At 40.6% G+C, this 17532-nt stretch overlaps 1 protein-coding gene across 6 annotated transcripts in view; it reads left to right on the top strand.

Annotated features, from left to right (window-relative positions):
- The window catches only part of MAP3K4 (mitogen-activated protein kinase kinase kinase 4), a 71175-nt gene that overhangs the window by 33602 nt on the left and 20041 nt on the right, over positions 1-17532 (top strand). For 5 of the 6 annotated variants that reach the window (XM_077925844.1, XM_028723835.2, XM_028723833.2 and 2 more), the window contains exons 2-13: positions 969-1156; positions 3760-5135; positions 9083-9325; positions 10322-10468; positions 10834-10991; positions 11618-11734; positions 12100-12199; positions 12297-12380; positions 13116-13382; positions 14425-14574; positions 15619-15780; positions 16781-16914. In XM_077925844.1, coding sequence (XP_077781970.1) covers positions 3765-5135; positions 9083-9325; positions 10322-10468; positions 10834-10991; positions 11618-11734; positions 12100-12199; positions 12297-12380; positions 13116-13382; positions 14425-14574; positions 15619-15780; positions 16781-16914 — 2933 coding nt within the window. In that variant the 5' untranslated portion in view covers positions 969-1156; positions 3760-3764. The remainder of the gene's footprint in view (positions 1-968; positions 1157-3759; positions 5136-9082; positions 9326-10321; positions 10469-10833; positions 10992-11617; positions 11735-12099; positions 12200-12296; positions 12381-13115; positions 13383-14424; positions 14575-15618; positions 15781-16780; positions 16915-17532) is intronic. The other variant, XM_028723836.2, reaches the window with a different exon arrangement.

Genomic DNA, 17532 nt, shown 5'->3' with positions numbered 1-17532 from the left:
GCAGAGTCAGACCCAGGCTGCCACCAGGCCCAGCACTGGCGGCAGCAACGAGCATCTCTGGCTCACTCAGCCCCACCCCAGGTCACCTGAAGGTTCTGGATCGGGGGCTCTACAGGTCAAAACGGGAGCCTCAGCGACCACCCTCTCCCACCAGAAACAAACCATGACTGCTGCAAGAAAACACACATGGCAAAAAGGAGTGTTGGTCCCTGGTGGGCCACCCCCTTACCCTCTTGCGCTTGGCCAAGCAGATAGCCAGCCATCAGAATTTCTTAAAAATCATTTTTAAAATTCACTTCTCACTTCCTTCCGTGGCCCCCTAGCCTACTTGGTTTTCACCTGGGGCCTCCTTGGAATATCTGGGGGGGGGGGCATGTGGCCCCCGGTTGGGAAACACTGCATTAGCTAATCAGATGGGGTAGCTTCTGACCCTCAAAATGTCTGGTGTGTGAGGCTGGATACTTCCATAATGGAGTATCTGTTACCCTGTTACCTTGCCAGCCAAGCAAGGGGCATGTGTGTATGTGCATGGAAATTGGTGTCCCACGAAGGATTTGGGAGCGCATGACATTCACATGCAGAGAGATGTGCTTACCTTTATTTCTAGGCATGTAATGCAATTCTAATCCTTTTGTGTTTGCCTTGTGCTACGGAAATCTGTGACCTTTATTATTTTATGGGCACAAGAGTATACAGGGTACCTTACCATGCTATTCTAGGAATATTACCACTTCTAGCTTTTTGTTTGCTGGTAAGTGGGGGAGGATTTTTTTATTTTTTATTTTTCCTTTTCCAACTTCAGACAGAGAAGCTGGGGTGGGGGTGGGGAGCTGCATTGTTGGGAGAGTTGCTGTATGTCACATGGGAGTGGCAAGTGTACAGAAAGTTCACAATGATAGGGTGGAGACACACTAATGGGTTGCCTTTTCTAAACTGACCTCTATATCTCAATTCCTTTTGCTACTTAGGCAAGACAGTAAGTCTGAAGATGTCTCTGGCAGGATCTCCGAATCTGATCCTGAGGACTTGTCTGATGAAGAAAATGCTGAAACTTCCTATGGAACCTCTCCTCCTAGCACACCACGGCAGAATAAGCGCTCGTCAACGAAGCATCTGAAAAATAGCGTTGGGAGACCTACCGGCCGCTTTTTAAGAGGTATGTGTGTGGTACGCTGGAAATGATAGAAGTTGTAGCCCAAAACAGCTAGAGGGCTCAAAGTTGGCCAGTCTAGCCCAATATTGTCTACTCTGACTGGCAGTGCCTCTCCAGTGCTCCTTCCAGAAGGATTTAACTGGGAAAAACATGGATTGCCAACTACTGTGCTATGACTCCTCCCCTATTAATAACTCTGATAGTGGCTAAGAGAGGAGCCTTGAATATAGTCACCTGTATATCCTGTGGGACAAATGTGTCTCACTGCTCCCCTGAGGATTAGATAAATCATTTTTTCTACAGAGTTTTGTAGCAATACTGCAGGTGCTTTCTCCAAGAAATCATACAGGAAGATTATCAGAACACCCTTCATTGCCATTGTGTGCATCCATATGCACAGCATTAGTATTGACAGATATTTATTTTTCTGTGCTGTGCTGATGATATTAATGATTCTGCCCAAATCTCACATTACTGCTCATACTAATGTAGCTCACAAACAGTACAGCATGCTAGTTAGCGTTTTTCGTGTAAAATAGCTGCATTCTGTGAATATAGGAAGTCCATTTAGTTTATGCTGCTGTTTCATTGTCACCATACTAATTGTTAACATTTATAAAGTTCGAATCCCCGCGGCGGGGTGCGCTCCCGCTGCTCGGTCCCAGCGCCTGCCAACCTAGCAGTTCGAAAGCCCCCCTGGGTGCAAGTAGATAAATAGGGACCGCTTACTAGCGGGAAGGTAAACGGCGTTTCCGTGTAAGCTCTGGCTCACCAGAGCAGCGATGTCACGCTGGCCACGTGACCCGGAAGTGTCTGCGGACGGCGCCGGCTCCCGGCCTATAGAGTGAGATGAGCGCACAACCCTAGAGTCTGGCAAGACTGGCCCGTACGGGTACCTTTACCTTTATAAAGTGCTGCAGAATGTTTAGAATACTCCATATCCCTAACACAACAGATTAGAGTAGGTCAATTTTTTTTTTATCCCCATATAGATGAATGGGATCTGAGGCTGAAAAGAGTGGCTTTCTACGACCATCTGGCAAGCCCATAATAGGTCAAGATTTGAACTTGGGACTTCTGATTTGTAGCTCATTCTCTTAGGCACTATGCTGAACCTGCTCGCCAACTAGGTTGAACATATATCACTTAGTTCCTTTTTATTTTATGTAACAGGAAGAGAGAGTTCACCACCCTCAGTTAAAGCGGTTAGTGGTTCAGGTACAACATGTATAGTACGTAATTTGTGATTCATGGCAAGAGCAGCACAGAAGTTTCCCCAGCAATGCCTGAAGTACAGAAGATTCATGATGCTGGAAAGTAGAAGAAAAGTGGTAGAGATGGGAACATATACTGCACTGAAACCCCCACCCACCCCCGAGAGCATTATACCTTTACACCCCCCCCCCCCATACCAGGAGTATAGAACTCAAAGATGGAACAAGAAAACAGCAGTTTTCTCCAACCCTCACAGCCTGGTAGTTTCTGTGAGAGGGCAATGGATCTATTACAATTATATCCCCCTATTGCATAAGTGTGCAAAAATGGTTGCTAAAAACTACTCTCATTCTCTATGCAACATTTTCTTTTTTGAAACTTGTTAGGGCAGGGTTGGATGGGGGGGGGGTAGGGGGAGAGAGCACAAATCCTTCCATTAGACTTGTGCTCTCAGAATTGCTTCTTAGTCACTCATTCTAGCTGCCATGTGCAGCAAAAGAGATAATTATAATGAGAAGTCAATTCTCATAATTACAATTAGTACAACAGAATGTTTCCATTAGCATGGTTTCAGAGCTGAACCTATTACTTTAAAAGCTCCACAGTATCATTATGTCTGCCTTTCGTTGCAAAGTGACTCAGCATTGCCTTGATTCCAGGGAGTGAAATGTGCTTCAGAATTTTTTCCTGTGGTTGTCAGTTATTACTATTAAATCTGTCATGACTGTTCAGGAAAATATGAATATTTGCGTTCTTATGGTAGGTTGTGGTTTAAATTGAGCCCCTAGAAAGAGCCCTGGGAACAAAGAAACCCCAGAAATAATTTGTGATACCTAGATGAAGCACCTTGACAATCATGACAAGAGATTTCTTCATATCTTTAGCTGTCGAAGCTGTATGGGAAGAAGAAGAAGTGGTTGTATGGTAACTGGAACTTAATAAATCAGAGTTTTGCAAATGCAGCCCGTGAGAACTTCTTAATGCAGCCCCTGAGGCACCAGTGTTTAATTACATGGGATATGACTGTGCTGTTGCCATACCTGTAGCCACAAATAACATTCTGCCACTTTACCTCTGGCTGTTGTTAAAGACCAGTTGGATAGCCACTGATTTAATACATTGCTTATGACAATGAACTTGAAAACATATGGGGTACAGTATTTTAAAACCACTTGTGCTACATTGAGTTCTGAACTGTTTAAATAATTGTAAGGGTGTCTAATGAATATGAACTGAATATGAAGTTTTGAGAGTATGTGTCGTGTGTGTTTAGCACATCACAGAACTGTAATATTATACAAATGGAGTAAAGAAAACAGGGCATGAGTGTGTTTTTTAAAAAGTGAACTTTTTACTTCTGGTGCAAAAAAATTTTATCTTATAATTTTCAGAGAAGATGAGCTCGCCAAGCCAGCTGTCCAACAAAGACAACGCCAAAACCATTGAGAACACAGAAGAGCACAGCTATAAGCAGGGGAAAAAGATCCGAGCCACCCTGAGGACAACCGAGAGGGATCACAAGAAAAATGTCCAGTGCTCATTCATGTTGGACACGGTTGGTGGGTCCTTGCCAAAAAAGTCAATTCCAGATGTTGATCTCAATAAGCCTTACCTCAGCCTTGGCTGCAGCAATGCGAAGCCTCTCGTATCTGTACCTGTGCCTATAGCCAAAACTACACGCCAGACTTCTCGTACTGATTACCCAGCGGACCGCTTAAAGTTCTTTGAAACCCTGCGGCTTTTGTTAAAGCTTACCTCAGTTTCCAAGAAAAAGGACAAAGAGCAGAAGGGGCAGGAGAGCACTTCCGCTGTTGAGTTAAACCGATCCAATGAACTAATTTGGCTTGAACTGCAAGCTTGGCACGCGGGGCGGACTATTAACGACCAAGACTTCTATCTGTACACAGCCCGCCAAGCCATCCCAGATATTATTGTTGAAATCCTTACTTTCAAAGTGAACTATGGGAACCTCTCCTGTCTAGGCAGTGGCGCTAGTCTTAATGGTACATCAGGAGGACAGTGTAAAGCAGCTCATGGAGCTAATGCTATGGGCTACTCTAGCTACCATGAGCATCTCTATCGCCAGCGGGTCTCATTTGAACAGGTAAAGCGGATAATGGAGCTGCTAGAATACGTAGAAGCACTTTATCCATCTCTGAAGGCCCTTCAAAGTGACTACGAAAAGTATGCTGCGAGGGATTTTCAGGACAGGGTGCAGGCGCTCTGTCTCTGGTTGAACATTACAAAAGACTTAAACCAGAAACTGAGGATTATGGGAACTGTTTTGGGCATCAAGGATCTCTCTGACATTGGCTGGCCAGTGTTTGAAATCCCTTCTCCTCGTCCATTCAGGGACAACGATCCAGAGGATGAGGAGGAGGAGGACGATAGGGGAACCTCGGGGGCGTGCACAGAAGAAAGTGAAGATGAAGAACAAATCTCTCAGGAGAGTGTGGAGGAACTCAGACAAGCCATCCAGAATAATTTTGCCAATAAGCCAAATTTTGACTTTCAGGCACAGGACCATTTGTCAAGAAAGCTTGACAGGCTTGAATCTGAGGACGACTCAACCTGCTGGGCTGTAACGGAGTGCAGCGGTGAGACGGGGTGCAGCAGACACTGTTTGACCTCTATTTATAGACCGTTTGTAGATAAAGCACTGAAACAAATGGGGTTGCGAAAGCTCATTTTAAGACTGCACAAGTTAATGCACGGCTCCTTGCAAAGGGCCCGAATGGCATTGATAAAGAGCGATCAGCAGTTGGAGGTAGGTTCTGGGAGGAATGGGGGGTGGGAATCGGTTGTTCACGCTGCTAAAAGATTTTCAGGAAACCGTTCCTTTGTTTCAATTTTCTCTTTGGAAACGATCCTTCTGTATAATAAGCACATAGTTGTTTTGCGATATGCAATGCCTTGTTAATGAGTCATCTTAATGACTGCAGTGTGTTAATGGAGAAGTATCGTATATAAAAACCCAATGTGGAACTCCCATGTTGGCCTTGGAAGTTTGCATGTGCCCTGGCTCCATGTTGGCTGCGTGAGGTGCTGAGCCCAATCTCTCCTTGAAGCTGCTTTGTTAAAGAACAGAGGGCTGAGGAAGGCTACTCTTCTCGGCTCTCCCATCGGTGGATCTTCAGGCCAGTTTCCTTCCCTCCCTTCTTGTTTGGATCATAGTTGTTACTTACTGCCCATAAAGTCACGGGCAGAGTCTAGAAATGAAGGCTAGACTTTCAAAACGTGGTGCTTTGTGTACTGGTTAATGTATGGCAGAGTTAGGGGTCCAGCCCCACAGAAATGAAATAGAAAACTTTCCTGTATTTGTGAAGTGTGGGGAGTCCTTGCTGGAGCCCAAGCGAAATGTGCATGCTTGGAATGTGCATGCTTGGAATCTGTTCAGTTCTGGATTTCAGAATACGGATTGGCATGGAAATGAAACTTAATAACTTATTTCCTTTTTTATTAGGTTTATATTCTGCCCTTTGCCCAAGGAGATCAGGGCATTGTGTGTAGTTGTTCCCCTACCCATCTAAATTGATCCTTGATGTTTCTTTGAGGTGGGTTGGGCTGAGATACAGTGACCAGCCCAATGTCACCAAGCCATGGTTTTCATGCCTGAGTGGAGAATTGAATTTGGCTTGCCCTGGCTCTAGTCCAACACTCTTTCGTGGGTTGACATCATGACACCCATGGGCATCCTCATGCTCTCAGAGATCTTCCTTTGTCCCTCCCCCTCCCTCCACTGAAATAAGCCTTCTTTAGCTAATAAAAGACCCTTTTCAAGGTAACTGTGGTGTGCAGGACATTATTGGGTGCATGCATTCTTGTTAGGAAGGGGAGAGTTACGGTACGCATGTGGGTGCGTGTAGCAGCTTCTCAGTTTTGTGGTTGTATCAACAAATGAAGTATGAGTGGCAACCCATTTAATCACTTCCACATTACTCTCCCCATTCTTTCAATCTCTTCCATGGCTACTGAAGTATCATTCAAATTACACCAGAATGTCTGTGTTCATCATGGCATTTGGAGGGGGGTTGCTCAAGGACAAATGCGTGTTCTGAAGAAGATAAAGTCTGATTTAAAGATACTGGATTTTCTTTTATTATAATATATGAGTTTGAGCATATTATTTTATACTGCAAACCTTGTATGGGAATTGAATTGAAAATATACATGTGGGTATGATGCCTTATTGTGCTTTGTATATCAAATTGCGTTTTTAATTTGAATAAACACAGTGTAGAATAAAATTAGAAGGCACATCAAGACGACCCTTGCCTTGAGACTGGATTTGCTGATCATAATTATCTACTATAGCTACTTTCTCAAATTGTCCAAAGAAGGTTCTGCTACTTTTCTGTGCAGTTTTTTCCATGAACAAAATGATCGCTGCTAGAAAGTTTTCCCCGTTATCTAATCTGCTCTTCTGCAATACAGATTTTTAAAATGTGAATGTGGAGAGATGAGCATCGCTGTTGTGTTAACTACCCAGCGATGGCGTTATAATTGTTTATAGAGTTCATATCTTTCAGCTGTTTTATAAAGAATCCTAAGTCTTATGAAATGAAACCTCATGGGATATTAAGAAACCTATCTAACAAGGTCTCACCATCTAATATGATGGTGAACAGTGAGGTGTAAAAAAGAATTGAGGCTTTGACTGGTTCCATTTTCCAAATGAACTCACTTCTGAGTCTAGGATTGGAATATTATTATTATTATTTTAACAACCAGCCATTTTAAAGGGCTGCTTAATAGTGAAGTCTACTCCAAGTAAGTTTTCTTTATTGTGGAGCTATATTGTGGAGACATCTTTCTTTAGAACAAGGCAGTTAACCTATGGCACTCCAGAAGATGATGTTGGACTCCCTTCAATCGCAGCCATCATAGCCAATTGTCAGGGATGATGAGAGTTGCAATCCAGCAGTATATGGGTAGCCACAGGTTACCAATGCTCTAGAAGATACTGATGTAGACTTTTGCACTGTTTTTTGCTTTGCAGAAATTAATAATCTATATTAGTATATAGGAGGATGAAGTTCACATTTTGGCAATGGTCTATTTATTAGCATGTTCATTCCTGAAATATTATTTTGTTTTCTGAAATAATGCTATAATGAGAGGCAGTCATCTAATAATAAATGCACAAAATGGCAGAAGTGTGTGGGGGTAGTACTGTATAAAGAAAAGCAAATTGGATGTTGCATTTATGAAAACTAAGACACTTACAGTACAATCCCATGCATGCCTACTCAGAAGTCAGCCCCACTGAATTCAGTGGGACATCTTCCCAGGTAAGTGTATATAGGAATGCAGCTTTAATATGTTTAAATTTTTGGGCGAGTATAATTACATGTAACTAGCTTACTATGTCTATTTAAAATTATAAATTTCTGATTCCAGAGAGATGCTGATAAAATTATTTACTACTTAAGTATGGTAATTTCATATGTGAGAATATGGAATATGATGTGCAAAGTAAAAAAAAAAAGACTTTGAGCATTCTGCCCTTTCAATTCTATGACTTTACGAATGTTTACTTACATGAGCATTTATTTATTGCATGAGCTGTTGCCATGTCTCATACCCTTGGGCATAAAATAGGTAGTACAATCATACCTCGGAAGTCGAACAGAATCTGTTTGACTTCCGGAATGTTTGAAAACCAAAGCACGGCTTTTGATTGGCTGCCGGAAGCTCCTGCAGCCAATTGGAAGCCCCGTCAGATGTTTGGCTTCCAAAAGAACATTCAGAAACCGCAACAGTTTCTTCCAGTTTTTGATCGTTTGGGAGCCATGGTACGACGGTAGTGTAGTAGTAGTAATAATAATAATAATAAAATAAAAATAAAAATACTGATGCTATGAATACAAACTTAATACCAGTCACACTTAGAGGTGCATTCAATCATTCACTGCATCCTATCTCTTCCTCAGCTATACATTTTTTAATTTGGATGAACCCATTTAGTAATAAGCACTTAAAATGCTGATATCAGTGGAAATGTGTACATTAAAAGGGGTTTCCCTTTCCTAAAAATCCAAGGAGGAGCAATTTTATAAAATGCACCTCATTTTTATAAAATGAACATTTAAATTTACAGTTAGTAGCTGAAGGACAAACTTGTTGCAAATGGCTTTTTAACACATTGATGTAGGTAGCAATTTGTTTAGCCTATTAACGTTTTATATTGCATCACTTAACTTAAGTGTTTTAGACATTGTTTTAACAGTAGGATTGTTTGCAGATTGGAATTATGATGTTCATTTTAACGTTTACTGTATGGCATAGAAAAAACCCAGCTATCACAAAATATCCCAGCCCATCCACGCAGATTTTTTAGAGGTGCCCCTCATGGAACTTCAGATATATTTTGCATTGAATATCAGTACTTGTGCCGCATCACAAGCTGTTTTTGAAATCCACTCACTTAAAAGTGGACTTGCTATGCAGCATGGCATGATGCTGATTTGAGAAAGCTCAAGCGCCCTGCTGGGCATGCAAAGTTAATTGTGTGATTTCTCCTGGCCTGTGACCTACATCTACTACTATAGTTCTACAGGTCTGAAAGGAAAGCCTGATACTTTGATTGAACAAGATTGTTGTTGTTTTAAAGCCAATGTTTGGTGGTGGGTTTACACCTGATAAGTTATTAAACTGAAGGGGGGGGGAGTGTTTCAGGTTGTTTGTTACATAGTATCTATTTTTTTTTGTTAGTTTTCAGAGTACCCAGATCCCATTTTAAGTTCAGATTACGTGCAGTTGTCAAATTCTCCGCCTTCTTCAGATCAAAAGTGCAGTACTGTGTCACGGGAAGAGCTGAAGTCTATGGATTTGCCATCTTTTGAGCCTGCATTCCTAGTTCTTTGCCGAGTCCTTCTCAATGTTATCCATGAATGCCTCAAATTAAGGTTGGAACAGCAGCCTGCTGGGGAGCCATCTCTCTTGAGTATTAAACAGGTTTGCCCAAAGTGTTTTATTACCCCCCACCCCCCAAGTCCTTACCAATAAGTCTTATATCCCACAGAAGGGATGCGTAGTATGTATTTAGATTGGTGGTAATATTTTTCAGTAGCATGAAAAGATACTTAAAAGATAACAAAGGCCAATATTCTGTACCATTCTAACATTTTGCAAATAATTCTCTGCTAATTGCTTTACCGAAAGTTACAGTAAGATCTTACACCTCTTCTCCCCCAAAAGCCTACAATTTTTTGTAAGCTGCTTTGAGACACAGGGTGAGAAGCAGGATATACATTTCTTAATAAAGTGATGAACAATTCAGAGGGAAGCACAGTTCTGTAAGCTGCTATTTCTCTTTCTTGTAAGAATGAGGACAATTACTGAGGATTCTGTGGAGGGCAAATATGGTTCTGTTTCTGCTTCTTTGCTTGGGTAAATACATAGCATCAGCTATATTTATTTAATGGGTTTTAACTCTCTACTCTGTTGCAGGGACTTGGGTTATAGTATCATGCCCCCTCCCTTCCCCACAATTCTAGCATTGTAGCAGGCAAACGCGAAAATATGAAGGCAGGTTTTTAGGGTTTCTTAAATTAAAAAAAGGGTTTTGTGAAATGATATAAAGCAAACTTTTTATAATGGTGTGTGGGATTTGAGCTGTGGAGATCTGGGTTCAGATACTATCACTGGACATTACCATTTGAGGCCTTTCTTGGAGTAAAAAGTGGCCCCATGTTACAGGCTCATTGTGATAGTAAATGAAGAAAAGTTTGTAAAACACTTAGCAGAGTTAATGGTCTGTAGAATTCAACTCTGAAATCCCACCCACTCTACTGTTGTAGCTCTTGTGTTGCTTGGCTATTTTATGTTGTGTAGAGAGGGCCGCATGATCTATTAAAACCTCTAAATTAAATCTATAATTAAAATCTCAAGAGAAACTCTTTCTTAAGCGTCCGAATGATTTATTGCTTTTTATGGACTGTTTCCTTGCAGCTAGTGAGAGAGTGTAAAGAGGTCCTGAAAGGGGGTCTGCTTATGAAGCAATATTATCAGTTTATGTTACGTGAGGTGTTAGATGACTTACAGAAGAACAACTGCAACATCGACTCTTTTGAGGAAGACCTGCATAAGATGTTAGTGGTAAGCAAGCAATCCTATTTTTTAGTGGGTCACTTCTGTAGGCTTCTCTATTGGATTCTTAATTGTCTCACCATTATTTTCCTTAGCTTCTCTAGTTGTGCAGGAATTGTGTTTCTGTTTTAACTACGTTGTGCGATATAATCAGGGGTCCTGTCTTGGATGGTCCTGAGTTTTGCTCTTTGGAAACAAAAACAGAGATGATTTGCTGATTTTTACATATCTCCCTTGGCATCTCACCTGCTCCCTAATACATTCTGACGATATTCCATTTCACAAAGCCACCATCATATTACAGGTGGGATCTGTCTCCATTGTGGAGTCTGGTGAAACAATATAACCTAAATTTCTGTTCTTCCCTTTTCAAGGTTTATTTTAATTATATGCGAAGCTGGATCCAAATGCTACAGCAGTTACCTCAAGCATCTCATAGTTTAAAAAATCTCCTGGAGGAAGAATGGAATTTCACCAAAGAAATCACTCCTTATATACGAGGAGGTGAAGCTCAAGCTGGAAAATTGTTCTGGTAGAACTTATTGTTGTGATTCTCATGTACATTTTGCTCAAAATTTTAAGTTTTATTAGCAGGGATTTTTTAAAAAAAGTTTTATTAATTGGAAATCTATTGCCATTTACAAAAAGTAAAGTTGATCTTATTAAAAAGCTAGTAAAAGTTGAATATTAAGCAGTGTGTATCTGAACAATTTTAAAATTAATTAGCCCCCCCCCAACTGCATTTGACTGGGGAACATTACATTTCATTTCATTTATTTTACATAAACTTTATTTAATACTTTCATATCAATGGCATTCTAATCCTGGAATGCTTTGGAAGTTTTGAGAGCCAGTGTGGTGTAATGGTTAAGAGCGGTGGACTCGTAATCTGGGGAACCGGGTTCGTGTCTCCGTTCCTCCACATGCAGCTGCTGGGTGACCTTGGGCCAGTCACACTTCTCTGAAGTCTCTCAGCCCCACTCAACTCACCTCAGAGAGTGTTTGTTGTGGGGGAGGAAGGGAAAGGAGAATGTTAGCCACTTTGAGACTCCCGTCGGGTAGTGATAAAGCGGGATATCAAATCAAAACTCTTCTTGATGCACAAGCCTCTTTCTGCATTGTCTGTGGGAGTGACAATTGTTTTTGATTTTGTTTCAGTGATATTGCAGGAGTGCTGCTTAAATCTACAGGGATCTTTTTAGACTCTGGCTTACAAGAGAGCTGTGATGAGTTTTGGGCTAATGCTGATGACAGTGCAGCTTCAGATGAAATCAGGTACTCCCAGACCTACATAAGATACACTATCATGTTATGGATGTCTTTATATGCATGAAAGAAGCAGCACGAATTTCTTTTAAAATTGCAGCAGAAACCCAGTGTTTGTGTGTGCTCAGCCTAATAATGCTTGCAGTTAAGGGCATGAAAATAATTTCTGTGCCTTGTTTCCTTAACTGTACACTTTGTCTTTTTGTGTAGGATGTGTCATCTTCTCAATACCTGATTCATTTTTAGCTTCTTGTTTGTACATATTTGCCTTCTGACTTCTTGATTAGCCTTTTTTTATGTGTTCTTCTTCAGCACATTTGAATGCATGTGTGACAATGTGTTGAAATAACTGCATTCTGTTAAATTATTTGTAGGAGGTCTGTGATAGAGACCAGCCGGGCACTGAAAGAGCTGTTCCATGAAGCCAGAGAGAGAGCATCCAAAGCTCTTGGCTTTGCCAAGAGATTGAGAAAGGTAAAAAGAAGTGGTTTTACACAGTGTGCCCAATTCAGCTGCATTGATAGGCTTCTTAACAGTGCAGTTTGATAAACACCTGTCATTTTATTCTTAGGACCTTGAAATAGCAGCAGAGTTCACATTTTCTGCCTCTGTGCGGGACTTCCTCAGTGCCCTGAAAGCACAACAGTACATGAAGGTAAAATCAGCCTGGGGCTTAAAGGGATTATTATGCTCTCCAGTGTAGACCTTGTGCATGTCCAACTACCAAGGTTAGACATGTCTAGCTACCAAAGGACCAGTTCGTGGGGGCATACTTTGCTGAATTGTAAGCTGCATTTGGATCATACAATGAAGGGAAGGATAAGATACACTTAATAAATAATTTCTCGCTGAGGGGGTAAACCTGTGTCTGGGTTGTACCACTGAAGGTGGGGCCCCACGTGACTGAATGCTGTTCCTTGGACATCTGTGTACTTGGAAAACACCTGACCTCCCTGATATACATTGTGGGGCAGAGGTGGGTGGGAAGGAAAGGCATCACCTCACTGCTGTGAGTTCATTGCCCTCTTTTGCAGCCCACCAGTACACAGAATGTGTCCCATTGTTGCCAAGGCAACTGAGAGGTGTTCCTGACTTTCTGTGCCATGTTGATGGGTAATGAAACATGGGAAGACAGAGTGATGCCTAGTGATGCGTTGTCAATACACCCTGGGGCAAGAGCAACACCACTTTGTATGTCGTCAGTGTCAATTCTCTGTAGTCTTATTCCCTGTGTGATCCCCACTGGCTAGTATCATGCAGTGATGGGGGAGACAACAGAGACAACAGTCCCTTAGTATCTGTGAAAATCCTTTCACCCTGAGAAAAATGAGTGAATTTTTTCTGTGGTTCTAGTTGTTAATAATTTGGACCATACTGGTTTGTTTTTCAGGTACAGATCCCTGGACTTGAAAACTTACAGATTTTTGTGCCAGATAACCTTTCAGGAGAGAAATCTATCATCCTGCAACTACTTAATACAGCTGCAGGAAAGGACTGTTCAAAAGACTCTGATGAGGTTGCAAGCGAACCATTTTTACTTATGACAAAGTACAGAGACAAAGATGATGACACTGATGACAGCTGGAGCACTTGGGAAGGACAACCTGTCAAAATTGTCCCTCAGGTGGAGACAATTGACACATTGAGAAGTATGCAGGTAAAGAATTTCTGTATTAGTATTCTTCTGATTTGGTAAATGGTAGTTATTTATGGAATCCCAACATTTAAGAAATGCTCTGCTTTTCTCACATGTAAGAAAATCGGAAATACTACTAGGGTAGGATCTTAGGTGCTTGAGAATTTGGCCTATGCATTCTTCATAGGGGTTTAGTTTGATCCTCATATTGCAAAAAAGTGTGTATTTTTCTGTCTTGAATGGATTTGAGAGTAGGATAAATTGTCAATATAGCCTTAGATCAGATTGGGGTTGTGATCCAGAGCATGGCGCTTTGCTGAGTAAAGCGATTCTATTCTGAACACCTTGCCGTAGTACCTAACTGTAGATTTCTTTTTATTATTCTACCTTTTTGTAAAACCACTTTGAGGTTTCTTCTACAGTCAAGCCTTGTATAAATTTTATAAAATAAATAAGAAACAACGTTTGAAGCTACAGAATGTTAGTAGAAAATGTACCATTGTTATAATGTTAATAAGTTCTTGCACCAGTTGACATATGGGAGAAATCAAACGGCTTTCTTCACTTTAGAAGTATGAAACTAATGCATATAGTGAGCATATAAAGTTTTTATTCTAGCAACAAGAAGTGCACGGAGCTCTCTTCCTCCCACCACTCAGCAACTGATTTGCTGAAGTGTGCGTCTGCACAGACTTCATTCCCCAACTTGCTGTGTGGAGCTTTTGCACCACAGCTGCGCATACAACTGGAGCTGCTCTCATCCCTCAGCTAGCAGCCTCTGGTGCATTGAGGGAGGCAGACAATGCACCAAAATATGTTTATCAGTATGTAATTGTCTCTAAATTGGTCACAATGAACGTTGAAGGAACAGCCTTGGAAAATCCAGAAGTACAACTGGAGACATTTTTCATAAAATTAGCAATTTTGTGGGAAGGAAAATAGTACCATTTAAAACATGTCAGAGTTAAGTATTTTAAATTTCAGAATAGCTGTAATCGAATTCACGGTTACAACTTTGGGAACCTATTTTCAGCAATACCATAAATTAACCTTGTCTTCTTAGGTTGACAACCTCCTCCTTGTAGTCATGCAGCCTGTTCATCTTGTGAACCAGAGAAAAGCTGTGCAACAGTTTCTTGAAGGGCTCATCTCTTTACATCAGGAGCAAACATCCAGCCAGCCAGTCATTGCCAAAGCTTTGCAGCAGCTGAAGGTACACATCTTTCTGGTTTATATTCCTCTGGATTGTTAAGCATTCTCAGTCGCTTATAATTACAAAATCTCTAAAGAGGCGGCTGAGGTCTACTTTTAAACGCAAGCGATCAGAAAAAGATTGCCATTGAGTTTTGTGCAAGTAAGTTGAGAGTAATTTATACAGTAAGCTGAATGAATTATATATACAGATTGGGAAGTTGTGTGTTTATGCACTGACACATGAGGCATAGCTTCCAAACAGATTTGAATAGTAAGTAAGAAACTTTATATTGTGCTTTAGGAAAACAGTAAAATGCAGTGCTTGGGGAAACCTTTCTCTTATAAGGCTTTACTATTTACAAATCACCAGTTTTATCCACCTGACTTCTACTAAGAGTAGATCCATTGAAATTAATGGACCTAAGATATTCATGCCCATTAATTTCTGGATTACTGCTGTCGTTACAAAAGTCACCTATCAATGTTTGGTCCAGTGCTCCAGATTTCTAGGGCTTAACCAGAAAATTCTTGGAAGCTGGCCATCACAATCTGTGTAGGAAACTGGGTGTGGAAACTTGCATGCACACAAATAGTGGTTGGGTATATGCACTTGAAGAATCTTAATCACACATTTGATGAAGTTGGCTCTTGGTAAAAATCACATTTTATTTTTTAACAGTGCAATCCTATATATGTCTACTCTGAAGCAGGAACCACTGAGTTCAGTGGGACTTACTGCCAGGTAAATAGGTATAGGGTTGCAGCCTAAGGTACCCCGTGATATAGTGAGAAATAGCCATTGAGGATTATCATAAAGTTCCTGTAGAACTATGTATTGCATGATTAAGAAATATCAATTAACTATGAGTTAATTGTTTTGATGAATTTGTTGTTTGCTTTATATGCTGTGTTTGATATTATAGAGATTGCAATGTTCGTTGTTTTTAAATGCTATTGTGATTGCTGTGAGACACTTTGAGCCCAGCATTTGCTATTTGAAAAGCAGGATACAAATATTAAATACACAAATAATATTTCAGCAAATATTTTTCCTGTTTTCCAGAGTGATGCATTACAGCTTTGCAATAAGATAAGCAGTGCGATTGACAGAGTTGATCGCATGTTCACATCTGAATTTGATGCTGAGGTTGATGAATCGGAATCTGCCACCTTGCAGCAATATTATCGGGAAGCCATGATTCAGTGTTACAACTTTGGTTTTGAGGTTGGTTCAAGAGAAATGTTTTGCCTATTTTTTCCCAAGTGGAAGGCTTTAATTTTATTTCTTCGAAGTGAATTTTTAAATGGGTCATTTTTTTAAAAACAGCTTTTTGATTGGGTAAGCACTTTTCACTTCAGAGAAATAGCGTTGTGTAGCTAATACTAGCAGAATGTTTAGAATCAGACCTAAGGGTTCGTCTAGCCTAGTATTCCATTCTTACAGGGCAAACCATATGAGAAGTCCACAAGCAAGACATGAGTGCAACAGCACTCTTCTGCTTGACTTTTTATGCAAAAGAACAAAAACGCACAGAAAAATAAAAACAATATATATTTCCCATTATAAGAATGCTTGTTTTGTTTGAAAGTTATGAAACATTGGAGGCTGTGTAGCAAGCACACCACATAAGAAAATAGAAGATCATCTGCTCAGGTCAAAATTAGACCCATATTCTCCTTTTTCAAGGGCTGCTGCTAAATAGCAGTGTTCCCTACTGGGTTTCTCTTTCTTATGTATGAAAGGCTCCAGGGAGTTTTGACCCAACAGCCTTTTTATTTATGCATAACTGCAGTTTTGTATTGCATTGGTTATCAGTTTGGTTTGTATGCAAGGTGTTACAGAGACATACCATGCTATTCGCTTGCTTTTTTCACAGGGTGGTATCTTAACAAAGTAGTTCCATTTCCACAATGATTTCCATTTGCACAGTGGATCTCCCTTCTCTCTCCTCTCTCCGTCAACAAGATTTAGGGGAGATGGGGGAACACAAAGGGAGGGAGGGGAACATCCATTGCACAGCCAGAAGTCCTTGTGTTAATGAACTACTTGGTTGGATAACACCCACAGTGTGTTTATGATGTACCTATTATTAATTTTGAGTTGGATTATTGGAGAATTTGTAAATCCGGAAGCAGAATTTTGAAGTTTAAGAAACACTGTTGTAGCAGTTGAAAATGGCAATATTTATTTCAAAGCCTTGACAGGTGATTTTAATATATTGCAGTACCACAAAGAAGCCATCCGTCTGATGTCTGGGGTATTCAGACAGAAAATTGGAGACCAGTATATCAGTTTTGCAAGAAAGTGGATGAATTACGTCCTTACTAAGTGTGAGAGTGGCCGAGGTACTAGACCAAGGTAATGATTGAGAAATAACTATTTTCGATTTTCCTCCTTTCTGTTTTATGGGAGCTTGCATATTTTAAACAAAGAGCAATGTTGCTGCCTTGATTACTTTGAAGATTATATTAATGCTAAATATCACAACATGGGTACAAGAATAAGATACTTGAGTTAATCCAAGGCACCAGTCATTTAAGAGTTTTCAGATAAATCTGACTCTCATGATTAGAAAACAAGGCTAGAATTAAGGTTTGTTACAGTTTAATTAGACTTGATTTTTAAAATTACGATATGGGGAATGCATGCTATAGTAAATAATCAGGATGACTTAGAATATAATCCTCTGCACATTGCCTGCATCAAGAGCTGCACTCTACCTCCAAGGATTCTCTTATAATTCACTAAGTACCTGAAAGTCACAGCAATTTGGTTACGGTTAATTGTGGGTTCCCAAGCATTTTGGCTGTCCTTACCAGGTGTACATCCTTTTCTACATGGCATACACTTCATTATTTCCTTTGTTGTCATTAATTTGAAAAGATAATTGTTACGACTGGAGATGTTGCAGAGTTTGGCCAGACTTTGCATTGTGGACATACTAAATGTCTGCGGGGAAACAGGGTTGGCATCTAG

This window comes from Podarcis muralis, chromosome 3 (genome assembly GCF_964188315.1).
Source record: "Podarcis muralis chromosome 3, rPodMur119.hap1.1, whole genome shotgun sequence".
In the NCBI taxonomy this organism is placed as follows: Eukaryota; Metazoa; Chordata; class Lepidosauria; order Squamata; family Lacertidae; genus Podarcis; species Podarcis muralis.
The sequence above is the reverse complement of the archived record's forward strand: the minus strand, read 5'-3'. Positions and strand labels throughout refer to the sequence as shown.